General features: G+C 41.8%; 2 protein-coding genes across 6 annotated transcripts in view; one reads left to right on the top strand and one right to left on the bottom strand.

The window, feature by feature from the left end:
• The window catches only part of nphp4 (nephronophthisis 4), a 191,766-nt gene extending 183,994 nt beyond the window's left edge, over positions 1-7,772 (bottom strand). For 3 of the 4 annotated variants that reach the window (XM_024384500.2, XM_042303891.1, XM_024384503.2), the window contains exons 1-2: positions 7,328-7,772; positions 6,980-7,141 (exon numbers count right to left, since the gene is read on the bottom strand). In XM_024384500.2, coding sequence (XP_024240268.1) covers positions 6,980-7,141; positions 7,328-7,477 — 312 coding nt within the window. In that variant the 5' untranslated portion in view covers positions 7,478-7,772. The remainder of the gene's footprint in view (positions 1-6,979; positions 7,142-7,327) is intronic. The other variant, XM_024384501.2, reaches the window with a different exon arrangement.
• Positions 7,773-9,242: 1,470 nt separating this feature from the next.
• LOC112221993 (DNA fragmentation factor, beta polypeptide (caspase-activated DNase)) lies at positions 9,243-13,450 on the top strand. 2 transcript variants are annotated; one of them, XM_024384498.2, is made up of 7 exons: positions 9,243-9,435; positions 9,586-9,712; positions 10,165-10,350; positions 10,504-10,583; positions 12,010-12,183; positions 12,283-12,383; positions 12,543-13,450. In XM_024384498.2, the coding sequence occupies exons 1-7, from the start codon at positions 9,313-9,315 to the stop codon at positions 12,745-12,747; spliced, it is 996 nt and encodes a 331-aa protein (XP_024240266.1). In that variant the 5' UTR covers positions 9,243-9,312; the 3' UTR covers positions 12,748-13,450. The 2 variants fall into 2 exon arrangements, with proteins under 2 accessions (XP_024240266.1, XP_024240265.1); XM_024384497.2 differs by having other exon boundaries at positions 10,165-10,583.
• Positions 13,451-13,510: the final 60 nt, after the last annotated feature.

The following is a 13,510-nucleotide window of genomic DNA, read 5'->3' as shown; positions in this document are numbered from 1 at the left end:
TAAAAATCGGTCGTTCTGCCCCTGAACAAGGCAGTTAACCCACTGTTCCTAGGCCATCATTGTAAATAAGAATTTGTTCTTAACTGACTTGCCTAGTTAAATAAAGGTTAAATAAAAAAAGGTTATTTATGTTAATGCATCAAATATATTATTATTCCAGTCTTTTACCATTCTCATTGTCTGAGTGGACACGTTGTTTGCAGAGTGCACGACCTATGCTACGCTTCTGAGAAACAAGTTTTGGTTTATCTCATTCCATTTATGAGTTTTGTCAATTTAGTCATTGTCTTTTGTTTGGAGCGCACCTGTCAATGTTGAGCAAGAACACGCACCTGATTATGCATAGAAGTAGGCCTATAGGCTACCTGGCCTAAGCGCAAATATAGGCAAATAAATGTGCCCATTTGGGGATCCGATAGTATTTCTCTTTGGCTTAACGCACCACCTTAATGCGCTTTTGAACATTTCAAAGTAATTTTTCCTTCACCTCAAACAGCAAGCAAACAAAGTCTGTTTTTACATCCATTGAGAATGACAATAGTTGCTCAATGTCTTTGAAAAATCTTTCCAGCTCTCTCCCTTGAGGATTACCACTCAGTATGAAAGGGAAAAATGTAATGCTCTGATCCAGTGGAAACATCATAAAACAGGCCTGCCTGATTACTTCTTATCCCTTGCACAAATAGCCTACAGCTGTGTCTGTCCCGAGCTTTGAGGGCCCAGAAAATGTTATACAATGTTGCAAGTTTGCTAATGCAAGCTTCAGGCCAGACCCAAGTTAATAGTTGATACAATGCTTCAAGTTAGTTGCAGAGAGGCCAACCTAGCCAATGTAATTCATATGATATTTATTTTTATCAGGATATTTTCTACCTGCAGGCTGCAATGTTTTTATTTGTTGGTTTTATGTAGGCTATTTTCACATAGTTGGCAATGGAAGTTACTTTTTAGGTTTATAATTTTAATTCAGATTTGGATATAATTTTGATTAACCACATGACAATGATTTTGAGATACTTCTGGTCATGTAGTGTATGTGGACACCTGCTCGTTGAACATCTCATTTCAAAATCATGGGCATAAATATGGAGTTGGTCCCCCCTTGCTGCTATAACAGCATCCACTCTTCTGGGAAGGCTTTCCACTAGATGTTGGAACATTGCTGTGGGGACATCAGGTTGGGCACTGATGTTGGGCGATTAGGCTCGCAGTCAGCGTTCCAATTCATCCCAATGGTGTTTGATGGGGTTGAGGTCAGGGCCCTGTGCAGGCCAGTCAAGTTCTTCCACACCAATCTCGAGAAACCATTTCTGTATGGACATCGCTCTGTGCATGGGGGCATTCTCATGCTGAAACAGGAACGGTCCTTCCCCAAACTGTTGCAACAAAGTTGGAAGCACAGAATCATCTAGAATGTTACTGTATGCTTTAATGTTAAGTCTTAAATCCAAGATGGCGTAGCAATCAGACGTCTTTGTCTTGTCCTATGTATAGATATTTTTCTTCGCAATCTTTTTTATATTTTTCCTAAAAATCAACTTCAAAATACTCTCCTGCAACATACCTCACCCAATGTGGTGTGGATCTGTTTTTTCCCCCAAAGTACTTCTATTTACCTCCAAACTGGAATACCTCAACTAGCTACCAGCTATCAGCTATCAGTCAGCTAACCTTTAGCTCGGAAAGCTCTCGCCAATTCGTACAACTCGTTTCAAACCAGAGCATACTGGACCTATTTTCTCTCCATATCCCCGGATTCCTACCGCAAACTCTGAACCCTTTCATCTGGATCATGGCAGCTAGCTAACCGCAACCTGAGTTGACTACTCCTGGCTAACGTTTCCATCCCGGAGCAAGCACCAACTAGCCTGGGGCTTGCCCTTGCTAGACCCATCTCCGGGCTAGGGCTCCTGGGCTACTCCTGAAGCCCACTCCTTGGCTACAATATCTGGACCCCTTCTACTGCCGGTACAGGGCACGGAACACCGCCGATCCTTCACGACTGGAATACAAATATAATCTGCCCAACAATCCCCTCAGGCGCGACATCACCTGAAGGCCCATTCTGCTATCCGCGGCCTGCTAGCTATCTATAGCATATTGGACTGTTAGCTGATCCACCGGCCAGTTTCTTGAACCACTATACTCATTTTGCCAATTGGACTTGGACCCCTCTGCTACTTGGAACCCTACTAATTCCACGACTGGTCAATCGACGTCACCGCACGAGGAGGCAAAAACAGACTTTTCCCCCATCGTGACGTCCCTCTAAGGCCGGTATGCTAGCTTGCTATCCCCGGCCTGCTAACTGCTAGCTTGCTATCCCCGGCCTGCTAACTACTAGCTTGCTAGCCCCGACCTGCTAACTGCTAGCCCCGGCCTGCTAACTGTCTGAATCGCCGGTCCCCAGCCAGCCCAACCCCTCACTGGACCCATACAATCACTTGGCTACGCATGCCTCTCCCTAATATTAATATGCCTTGTCCATTACTGTCCTGGTTAGTGATTACTGTCTTATTTCACTGTATGGACTATAGCCCTGCTCAATATGCCTTAACCAACCATGTTTTTCCACCTCCCACATATGTGATGACATCACCTGGTTTAAACGTATCTAGAGACTATATCTCTCTCTTCATTACTCAATACCTTTACCTCCAATACTCTCTTCCTACCATACCTTTGTCTGTACATTATGCCTTGAATCTATGCTATCGTGCCCAGAAATCTGCTCCTTTTATTCTCTGTTCCCAGGGCACTGGACGACCAGTTCTTATAGCCTTTAGCTGTACCCTTATCCTACTTCTCCTCTGTTCCTCTGGTGATGTAGAGGTTAATCCATGTCCTGCAGTGCCTAGCTCCACTCCTACTCCCCAGGTGCTCTCATTTGTTGACTTCTGTAACCGTAAAAGCCTTGGGCCCATGCATGTTAACTAGAGGTCGACCGATTATGATTTTTCAACGCCCAATACCGATTATTGGAGGACCAAAAAAATGCCAATACCGATTGATCGGCCAGAATTTTTAATTTGTAATTTTTTTATTCTACCTTTATTTAACTAGGCAAGTCAGTTAAGAACAAATTCTTATTTTCAATGATGGCCTATGAGCAGTGGGCCGTTAACTGCCTTGTTCAGGGGCAGAACGACAGATTTGTACCTTGTCAGCTCGAAGGGGGTTGAACTTACAAACTTCCGTCTACTAGTCCAACGCTCTAACCACTAGGCTACCCTGCCGCCCCAGGGTAGCCAAGTTACAAAAATACTGAATGAACACTTATTTTAACTTAATATAATACATCAATAAATAAACAAAGTGTTGGAGAAGAAAATAAAAGTGCAATATGTGCCATGTAAGAAAGCTAACATTTAAGTTTCTTGCTCAGAACATGAGAACATATGAAAGCTGGTGGTTCCTTTTAACATGACTCTTCAATATTCCCAGGTAAGAAGTTTTAGGTTGTAGTTTTATAGGACTATTTCTCTCTATACCATTTGTATTTCATTAACCTTTGACTATTGGATGTTCTTATAGGCACTTTAGTATTGCCAGTGTAACAGTATAGCTTCCATCCCTCTCCTCGCTCCTACCTGGGCTCGAACCAGGAACACATCGACAACAGCCACCCTCGAAGCATCATTACCCATGCAGAGCAAGGGAAACAACCACTCCAAGTCTCAGAGCGAGTGACGTTTGAAACGCTATTAGCGCGCACACCGCTAACTAGCTAGCCATTTCACATCGGTTACACCAGCCTAATCTCGGGAGTTAATGGGCTTGAAGTCATAAACCGTGCAATGCTTTAAGCACAGCGAAGGGCTGCTGGCAAAACGCACGAAAGTGCTGTTTGAATGAATGCTTACGAACCTGCTGCTGCCTACCATCGCTCAGTCAGACTGCTCTATCAAATCATACACTTAATTATAACATAATAACACACAGAAATACGAGCCTTAGGTCATTAATATGGTCGAATCCGGAAACTATCATCTCGAAAACAAGACGTTTATTCTTTCAGATAAAATACGGAACGGTTCCGTATTTCACTAACGGGTGGCATCCTTAAGTCTAAATATTCCTGTTACATTGCACAACCTTCAATGTTATGTCATAATTACATAAAATTCTGGCAAATTAGGCGGCCCAAACTGTTGCATATACCCTGACTCTGCGTGCAATGAACGCAAGAGAAGTGACACAATTTCACCTGGTTAATATTGCCTGCTAACCTGGATTTCTTTTCGCTAAATATGCAGGTTTCAAAATATATACTTCTGTGTATTGATTTTAAGAAAGGCATTGATGTTTATGGTTAGGTACACATTGGAGCAACGATACGCACCACATCGATTATATGCAATGCAGGACACGATAGATAAACTAGTAATATCATCAACCATGTGTAGTTAACTAGTGATTATGATTGATTGATTGTTTTTTATAAGATAAGTTTAATGTTAGCTAGCAACTTTCCTTACGCAGACGACACCATACTGTACACCTCTGGCCCTTCGATGGACACTGTGTTAACAACCCTCCAGACGAGCTTCAATGGCATACAACTCTCCTTCTGTGGCCTCCAACTGCTCTTAAATGCAAGTAAAACTAAATGCATGCTCTTCAACCGATCTCTGCCCGCCCGTCCAGCATCACTACTCTGGACGGTTCTGACTTAGAATATGTGGACAACTACAAATACCTAGGTGTCTGGTTAGACTGTAAACTCTCCTTCCAGACTCACATTAAGCATCTCCAATCTAAAATTAAATCTAGAATCGGCTTCCTATTTCACAACAGAGCATCCTTCACTCACGCTGCCAAAATACCCTCGTAAAACTGACCATCCTACCGATCCTCGACTTTGGCGTTGTCATTTACAAAATAGCCTCCAATACCCTACTCAACAAATTGGATGCAGTCTATCACAGTGCCATTCGTTTTGTCACCAAAGCCCCAAATGCTACCCACCACTGCTACCTGTACACTCTCGTTGGCTGGCCCTCGCTTCATACTTGTCGCCAAACCCACTGGCTCCAGGTCATCTACAAGACCCTGCTAGGTAAAGTCCCCCCTTATCTCAGCTCGCTGGTCACCATAGCAGCACCCACCTGTAGCACGCGCTCCAGCAGGTATATCTCTCTGGTCACCCCAAAAACAATTCTTCCTTTGGCTGTAAACTCTCCTTCCAGACTCACATTAAGCATCTCCAATCTAAAATTAAATCTAGAATCGGCTTCCTATTTCACAACAGAGCATCCTTCACTCACGCTGCCAAAATACCCTCGTAAAACTGGCCATCCTACCGCTCCTCGACGATGTCATTTACAAAATAGCCTCCAACACTCTACTCAACAAATTGGATGCAGTCTATCACAGTGCCATCCGTTTTGTCACCAAAGCCTGATATACTACCCACCACTGCGACCTGTACGCTCTCGTTGGCTGGCCCTCGCTTCATACTCGTCGCCACTGGCTCCAGGTCATCTACAAGTCTCTGCTAGATAAAGCCCCGCCTTATCTCAGCTCACTGGTCACTATAGCAGCACCCACCTGTAGGACGCGCTAAGCCAATTCTTCCTTTGGCCGCCTCCCCTTTCATTTCTCTGATAATTACCTATATTTTCCTAACACTCAGAAAAATGGACACTGGCATATTCTTGCAACGTTCCAAGGAAACGTGCCTAGAACGTTGATATTGAATATTCTGAGAGCATGGTAAACACGTTCTGGGTAAGTTGTGTTTGACATTAAGGGAACGGTCTCTTGGAAACAGTCCTTGTCAATAAAACATCACAATACGGTGCAGAGTGTTCGATTTGGCTGCTGGGGGGCAAGGAGACCCTCAGCTCTGCTAAAACATTGTCGTTTTCAAGGGATTGTCAAATACATTTTAACTGTTTGGTTTTAATATCATCACCTCTTGAAGAGCCTAGTCTGAGCTTCACATTTCCGAATATTCCACATTTAGCTCTATCATCAGAGTTGAATATTCAGAGAACATACTGTATGCTTTTCAGTAAACATCAATTTATCATGTATTTTCAGATACGTGAGGGTAGCCTCTCCATTTCACATGAAGAGGGTAGCCTCTCCATTTCCTATCAAAACGTTAGGTAATGACATGAGACTCCTAAAGGAACGTTCTCTAAAGTTGTGAAAATGTTTCTTATTAGCAATTCAGCTAATTGTGGGCCAGCTCTCCCTTGAACAAACTCCTTATAACTGGTGTAAATACTGACCAATGGAAGCCTTTTTTGACACTTCCATTTTCCTTGGACATTCTAGCCCTGTCCAAAAACAACCATTGGCAACTACAAACTGCTCAAAAACTAAGGCTCTCGTACCAGAGATGAGGCAAAAAGTTACCTTTTTGACATGTTACCCAACTGCCTTCAGTTCTGCAGTCAGCTTTGTTGGTAATTCACAGAGAAGTCAGCAATCGCTTGTTGTTGTTTGCTTCTTATCATCGGTCTATGGTGCATAAGTACAAGGTATCAAATCCAACGCAAATTATTGGCTTTCTTGTACCTCAGCAAATCCAGAGCCGCCTATTGTTATGAAAGTTTTTTTTAAATCTCCCAGCGAGAACATTCAATCAACTTAAAACGGTTTCCTCGAGTTGATTGAATAGGGCACTGGGTCTGGCCTCTTAAGCCTGTCAAGACAACACAACACGTAAAGCTGAAGCCATTGAAAGACTGTGGGCTTTACAGGCGACTCCCGACTGACTGATCTACAAACCACCTTGCATGCTTACATAACTACTTATTATTTGTATTGTAGATCAGTAAGTCACAATTTGCTCACAATGCATCACAGATGTGATGCCTTCAAACAGGGCCAGTGACTTTAGGTATCAACGGAGTAGGCAGTGTCAACGGGGCCTTTCAGCATAAACCGCTCCTTTATAATACTAAAACCACTCAGGATAATGTGGTTGACAATGTTAACTGTGTGTTTCCCTAGAACAGTTGTATACCTCATTAAACATTGCCCTGTGGACACCACTCATCTGTTGGGGTGAGCTCTTCAACGTTCTCCCGAAGAAGTGCTGGTGGCTGGTATCAAACAGGGAAACACTCAGCTGGTACTTGACTGGTTCCCTCTTTCGATTCCCTTCTGACTCCCCTTCCTTCTTCTGCTAAGTGATGAGGGGAGTAGAAATGTTTGTAACTGGAAGTCAATTAGAAACGGGTCCCTAGCTAAACATTGGCAACTCTACTAACGTTTGCCTACCTACCAGGCTGGGCTACAATCAAACTTGCGAATGGCATTAGCTAGCTAACTCTTCGGATGCCAGGTTTATGCAAATAAGGCGTAGGCCTACCTGTTGAATGTGAGGTCCATCAAGATGCTTCAGGATGATTTGGAAGCCTTGAGAATGGGTGTGGGATGAGTCCTGTGCCAGTCGAACAGTCTGGCTGTGTGGAGGAATCACCCGTCCTCTCTCAAACAGTCCTTTCCAGTCGTCGGTCATTGAGAGGATATTTCGAGTCTGCAGCAAAGTCAAATTTCGCTAGCTATATTTAGCTAAAACAACAACACCTAGCTTGCTAGTTAGTGGGTTTTGTTTGGTGTGTTTGCTATCAGTAAGTAACGTTAGCTAACATTAGGACTTGTTCATTAAGATACCAAAGCGAACATTGCACTATTCTCAAACTTCAGAAAATAAGACTGTTACCCAAACTAGCTATGCTTGTTATTGTAGTAAAATATCGCGCAGTTGTATAAAAATCACTGTTTACCCTCGCTTATTTGAAATCCTAGCTATCCAGGCATGTTGGCAACAGGGGAAGCAAAATAGCTGACTTTCAAAAGGGGGTAAAGATTTAAAAGGTAGATAAATGCAGGTACGAATAGTAAAAAAATATATTTGATCAAATCGACTGATATATTCAAAGATTAAATATGTTCATTTTAAAATGGATTATGTAAATGCAGGATTACCAAATTACCTGAATGAAATTGTTCTATTACCCTATGTTCCCTTTAAATTGGTTTCTCCCGTCACTTGGCATCGGTTACTACGGTGATATTAACGTTGCTATGCCTTTTCTTCTTATTCGTTCAAAATGTACTAAAGAGAGTGGGAGACCAGCACGTGTCCATATCGCCACCCTCTGGTTTGGGAAGGATACATACTGTTGGACATTGCATATTCTCTATGCAAAACGATCCTCATCCACAGACCCATTTACATTTGGATTTAAATACAGCCTTGTGTATACTGTAGTGGTCAGGGTGAGGAGGACCATAACAAATCCTAATAATTTGGACATCATATTCTATCTTCCTAGGGATTGACTGTTAAAATACACTGGCCAATGCCACCACTAGGAGAAATAGGGAGAACTTGCATAGCACACTCACCAGCTGTTTTATTTAATCTTTATTTAACTAGGAAAGTCAGTTAAGAACAAATTCTTATGTACAATGATGGCCTACCAAAAGGCAAAAGGCCTCCTGCGGGGACGGGGACTTCTTTATTTTATTTGATTTAATATAGGACAAAACACACATCACAACAAGAGACAACACTACATAAAGAGACACCTATGACAACAACATAGCAAAGCAGCAACACATGACAACACAACATGGTAGCAACACAACATGGCAGCAGCACAAAACATGGAACAAACATTATTGTGCACAGACAACAGCAAAAAGGGCAAAACGGGCAAGAAGGTAGAGACAACAATACATCACGCAAAGCAGCCACAACTGTCAGTAAGAGTGTCCATGATTGAGTTTTTAAATGAAGAGATTGAGATAAAACTGCCCACTTTGAGTATTTATTGCAGCTCATTCCAGTCGCTAGCTGCAGCGAACTGAAAAGACGAGCGGCCTTTAACAGAATGACTGACAGGATGGGTGTTGTATGTGGAGGGTGAGGGCTTTAGTAGATATCTCAGATGGGGGGTGAGGCCTAAGCTTAGCTTGATGGTCTGTGAACTCTGGTCAAAATATGTCTTTGCTCTGGACCAAAACTTACATCCTAGAGAGCACATTTGTAAGATGGATAATGTGGCCACACAATAGAATCAAGTAGGATACGGTTACCTATAAAATCAGGCCTCTGACATACAGAATATAAGTCCTATAACAATTGAGGTCCTCTTCATATTTTTATCTGCATCTGCTACTGGATATTCTAGAAGCAGCTGAGTGACTGTCAACTGTGTGCACGTGCAGTTCTAAAACGCTAGATGGCAGTATATTGGATAATTTTCCAACCTGTCCTGTAGCTGGCAGCATGCATCGTTTCTTTGTGTGTTTCTGCACATTGGTCTTCATAGAAGAAAAGGCGCAATGTTTGGACTTCAAAGAAAAAAACAAGTTGTCAAAATAAGAAGCCTGAATGAAACAAAAAAATATGGGGTGGCTGCAACAAGTCTGAAAGAGCTTCTCAAAAAGGGGAGTAAACTTCTACAGGTACGATTTCGTCCAGTAGCTTGCTATGTTTAGCACATTCTACTGCTACTACCAGACCATAACAGCGGGTCTAGACTTGCAACCAGGAAGTGGCGATAATGAAAGTTAGATTATTTTGTTTAAATTATTATGTGAATCATTTTCTTCTAGGTTCCACTCGTCGGTTCGCATATTTCCTTGTATGAAGATGGAACAGAATTGACAGAGGACTATTTCCGAAGTCTTCCAGACAATGCTGAACTTGTCCTTCTTGCCATGGATGAGAGATGGAGCGGCTGTGAGTGAAACATTACATGTAACTAAAAGACTGTAAAAAAAGAAACATAGTCTGAGGTTGTTAGTTGGCTAGTTACTATGTGGCATGCACAATGCACATTCATATAGGGTTTAGGACCTACTTTATGTAGCTCTGCATGGTAAATAAATGATAACAATACTAACTTAAATATGCACGTATACAAATATGCATAACCTTGTGGTGATTGATTTGAAAGGGATGCATTGGTAAAAATAATAGAAATATAGCCTTGCTTTCACTCGTAGGAAGAGCGGTTAACCAGGCCCATGTATTGAGTAGCCTAACCATGCCTGCCAGTGATACTTGCCAGTGAGGCTGTCTGGGCTTCAAATACAGTCGGTTACATGGGTGCCATGACTCGGATGATTAGGTTAACAGAGGCTGTTCTGTGAACCAATTGAAATAACTGTTATGATTTGTGATTATTTCAGTTGTCTGCGACATAGGCCGGTTGCTGGACACTGACAGGAACTCAGATCTTCTGATTGATGCGGCTAAGGGGCTTCTCTCAAACGAGCGGTCTCCAAAGAGACGCAGACTCCTGGGGGACCTGCTCCTGCACTTGAAGGACAGCTCTGAGGCTGAAAACAGAGAAGACGATGAAGACTGGTTCCAAGGTAACAAGTCCTCAATCTTGGGATGGATAGAAATCCTGCAGGAAACGATGTGGCAGCCAAAAGAAAGATGGAGAAAAACAAGGACATTTTTATTTTTAAATCTGAAACAAACTGTCTCTTTACGGTTATACCGTTCTATTTTTGGGCTTTCAGGAATTGATGACAGATTTAAGACCAAATCGGCCTACATGAAGTACAACTGTGAGAACAGGATTCGTGGATACATGAAGGAGGTGAAGCTACAGTGCCTTTCATAGTATTCATACCACTTGACTTATTACACGTTGTGTTACAGCTTGAATTCAAAATTGATTAAATATTTTTTTTATACATCTACACACAATACCCTATAATGACAAAGTGAAAACATGTTTTTAGAAATGTTGGCAAATGTAATACAGAAATATCAAATTTACATAAATATTCACACCCCTAAGTCAATACTTTGTAGAAGCACCTTTGGTAGCGATTCCAGCTGGCAAGTCTTTAAGAGCATTCCACACATGGATTGTGCAGCATTTGCTCATTGTTCTTTTCAAAATTCTTCAAGCTCTGTCAAGTTGGTTGTTGATCATTGCTAGAAAACCATTTTCAGGTCTTGCCATAGATTTAAGTACAAACTGTAACTCGGCCACTCAGGAACATTTGGCTTTTTGGTTAGCAAATCGTGTAGATTTGACCTTGTGTTTTACATTATTGTCCTGCTGAAAGGTGATTTTTTTTAATCTCCTAGTGTCTGGTGGAAAGCAGACTGAACCAGGCTTTCCTCTAGGATTTTGCCTGTGCTTAGCTCCATTTATTTTTTTATCCTGAAAAACTCCCCAGTCCTTACAAGCATACCCACATGATGCAGCCACCACCATGCTTGAATATATGTATGTATTGTATTTGCCCCAAACATAACACTTTGAATTCAGGATAAAAAGTGAATTGCTTTGCCACATTTTTTGCAGTGTTACTTTGGTGCCTTGTTGCATGTTTTGGAATATTTTTTTATTCTGTACAGGCTTCCTTTTCACTCTGTCATTTAGGTTAGTATTGTGGAATAACTACAATGTTGTTGATCCATCCTCAGTCTATGCCATTCAACTCTGGCTCATGGGATATTCAATGTCTGCTTTCAAAATATATATATCTACCAGTAGGTGCCCTTCTTTTCGAGGCATTGGAAAACCTCCCAGGTCTTTGTGGTTTAATCTGTTTGAAATTCACTGCTCCACTGAGGGACCTTAGATCATTTTACGTGTGGGGTACAGAGATGAGGCAGTCATTCAAAAATCATGTTAAACACTTATTGCACAGTCAGTCCATGCAACTCATGTGACTTAAGGACATTTTTACTCCTGAACTTTAGGCTTTCCGAAAGAAAGGGGTTGAATTCTTGACTCAAGACATTTCAGCTTCAGCGTGACAGCAACAATCTCAATTTAATCTATTTTAAATTCCGTCTAACACAATGTGGAAAAAGGGTGTGAATACTTTCTGGTGGCACTGTATATTACTGATGCTTTGGTTTCACGCTGAAAGTGGTTGGCACTGTCAAGAAGTGATCCTCAAAAGCCGTACCTCAACAAGCCTACTCCATACATACTGTCAATTGTAATCTGCCCTATTTTCTGAGGAAAGAATACACGTGACAGACTATTCTCTTATTCACAGGTGCATAGTTATGCTCAAACCATCCAAAGACCTAAACTCAAGGATGAATACAAGAAGACTGCAGAGTGCTTAGTGATGCAGCTGAAATCTGACAAGTACAATGGTTGCTACTTCAACAGGAAAGAAAAGGAACAAAATCGACTATGCACCCAGGAAGGATGGTTCTCCTGTCAGGTAACATTGATAGCATAGATATAATGGTAACTAACAGGACCAGATTATGTTTGGCTCAGTAGCATCCTGTGTCCTTTCCCATCTCTCACCTTTCCTCAGGGTGCTTTTGATCATGATGAATGCAAGTCCCTTCACTCAATCAACCCCTATGGAAACCGAGAGAGCAGGATTCTCTTTAGCACCTGGAACTTGGACCACAGGTGGGTTTAGTGAATAAATGTTATAAATATTCAGAATGTTAAGCTCAAAATTGTTTGTAAACAGTAACAAAAAAGCTTGCTTGATTATCAATTGCAATTGTTAAGGTCGTTTAAGGACAAGTTTTATCAAATCTAGACTGAAATCTGTTTCTGTCCCAGGATTGAAAAGAAGAGGACAGTCATTCCTACCCTGGTGGAAGCACTGCAGAAACACAAGAGCAGCAACATAAACCTGGACTATTTTTACAAACTGCTGTTTACTCGGGAGAATCTGAAGCTGGTACATATTGTATGCCATAAGAAAGGTGCCCATGACTTGCTCTGTGACAAAAGGAAAATTTACAAACAGGGCAAACGAAAATGATTCTCTAAAGTGAAGGGTATATGTTTTTCTACTGTTTATTCTTGAATTTTGTATTTCTTTATTAACTAGCTAACGGATGAAGTGCAAGACGCATGATAACTGGTAAATAACTAAATGTAATTATGGGCAGGGAACATTTCTGCTACTATCAGAACAGCTTATTTATTGATCATTTTGTGCTAGTGATTTTAAAGCACTCCATCATGAGCTATTGTTTGGGTGATAGTCAATGGACCAATTGCAAATCGTCCCAAGCCCTACACACGGGTATGTTCCGTTCGATTCAACGTTTGCTACATCGCGTGTCAGTTTGTACTGAACAACACGTTCCCCCCAATACAGCGCACACCAGTCTTCAATAGCCTTTGAGGTACGTTTGGTGGGTGTGGCCTGATCAATATGGATGTGACCATTTCAAATGGCAAAATGTGTGTCGCACACGCCATACAGTTGCTCTCTGGGCCACCATAATGACACCGTTCAACTATTTGCTCAGAACAATACTGCTTCAATTGAAATGAAATGCTTAACATTGTTCTGTACTACTGAATGCACCCCTGGTGTTTTGATTGGTATAAGCAAATGGTGAAACTTCCACCCAGCCTATCGGTGGAGCTATTACCATATTGATTACATCTGTCAAATCCTCTGAACTCCAGAAGAGCATAGGGTGGGGGGTTGAAATATTAAAGGTTTGACTATTGTTGGAGTCAAGCGGATTTGATGATTACAGCTGAGCGCAGCTCCATAGCCTGTAAGTGTA

Source organism: Oncorhynchus tshawytscha, linkage group LG22 (genome assembly GCF_018296145.1).
Source record: "Oncorhynchus tshawytscha isolate Ot180627B linkage group LG22, Otsh_v2.0, whole genome shotgun sequence".
NCBI classification, from domain to species: Eukaryota; Metazoa; Chordata; class Actinopteri; order Salmoniformes; family Salmonidae; genus Oncorhynchus; species Oncorhynchus tshawytscha.
This window is presented reverse-complemented; position numbering and strand designations above follow the sequence as displayed.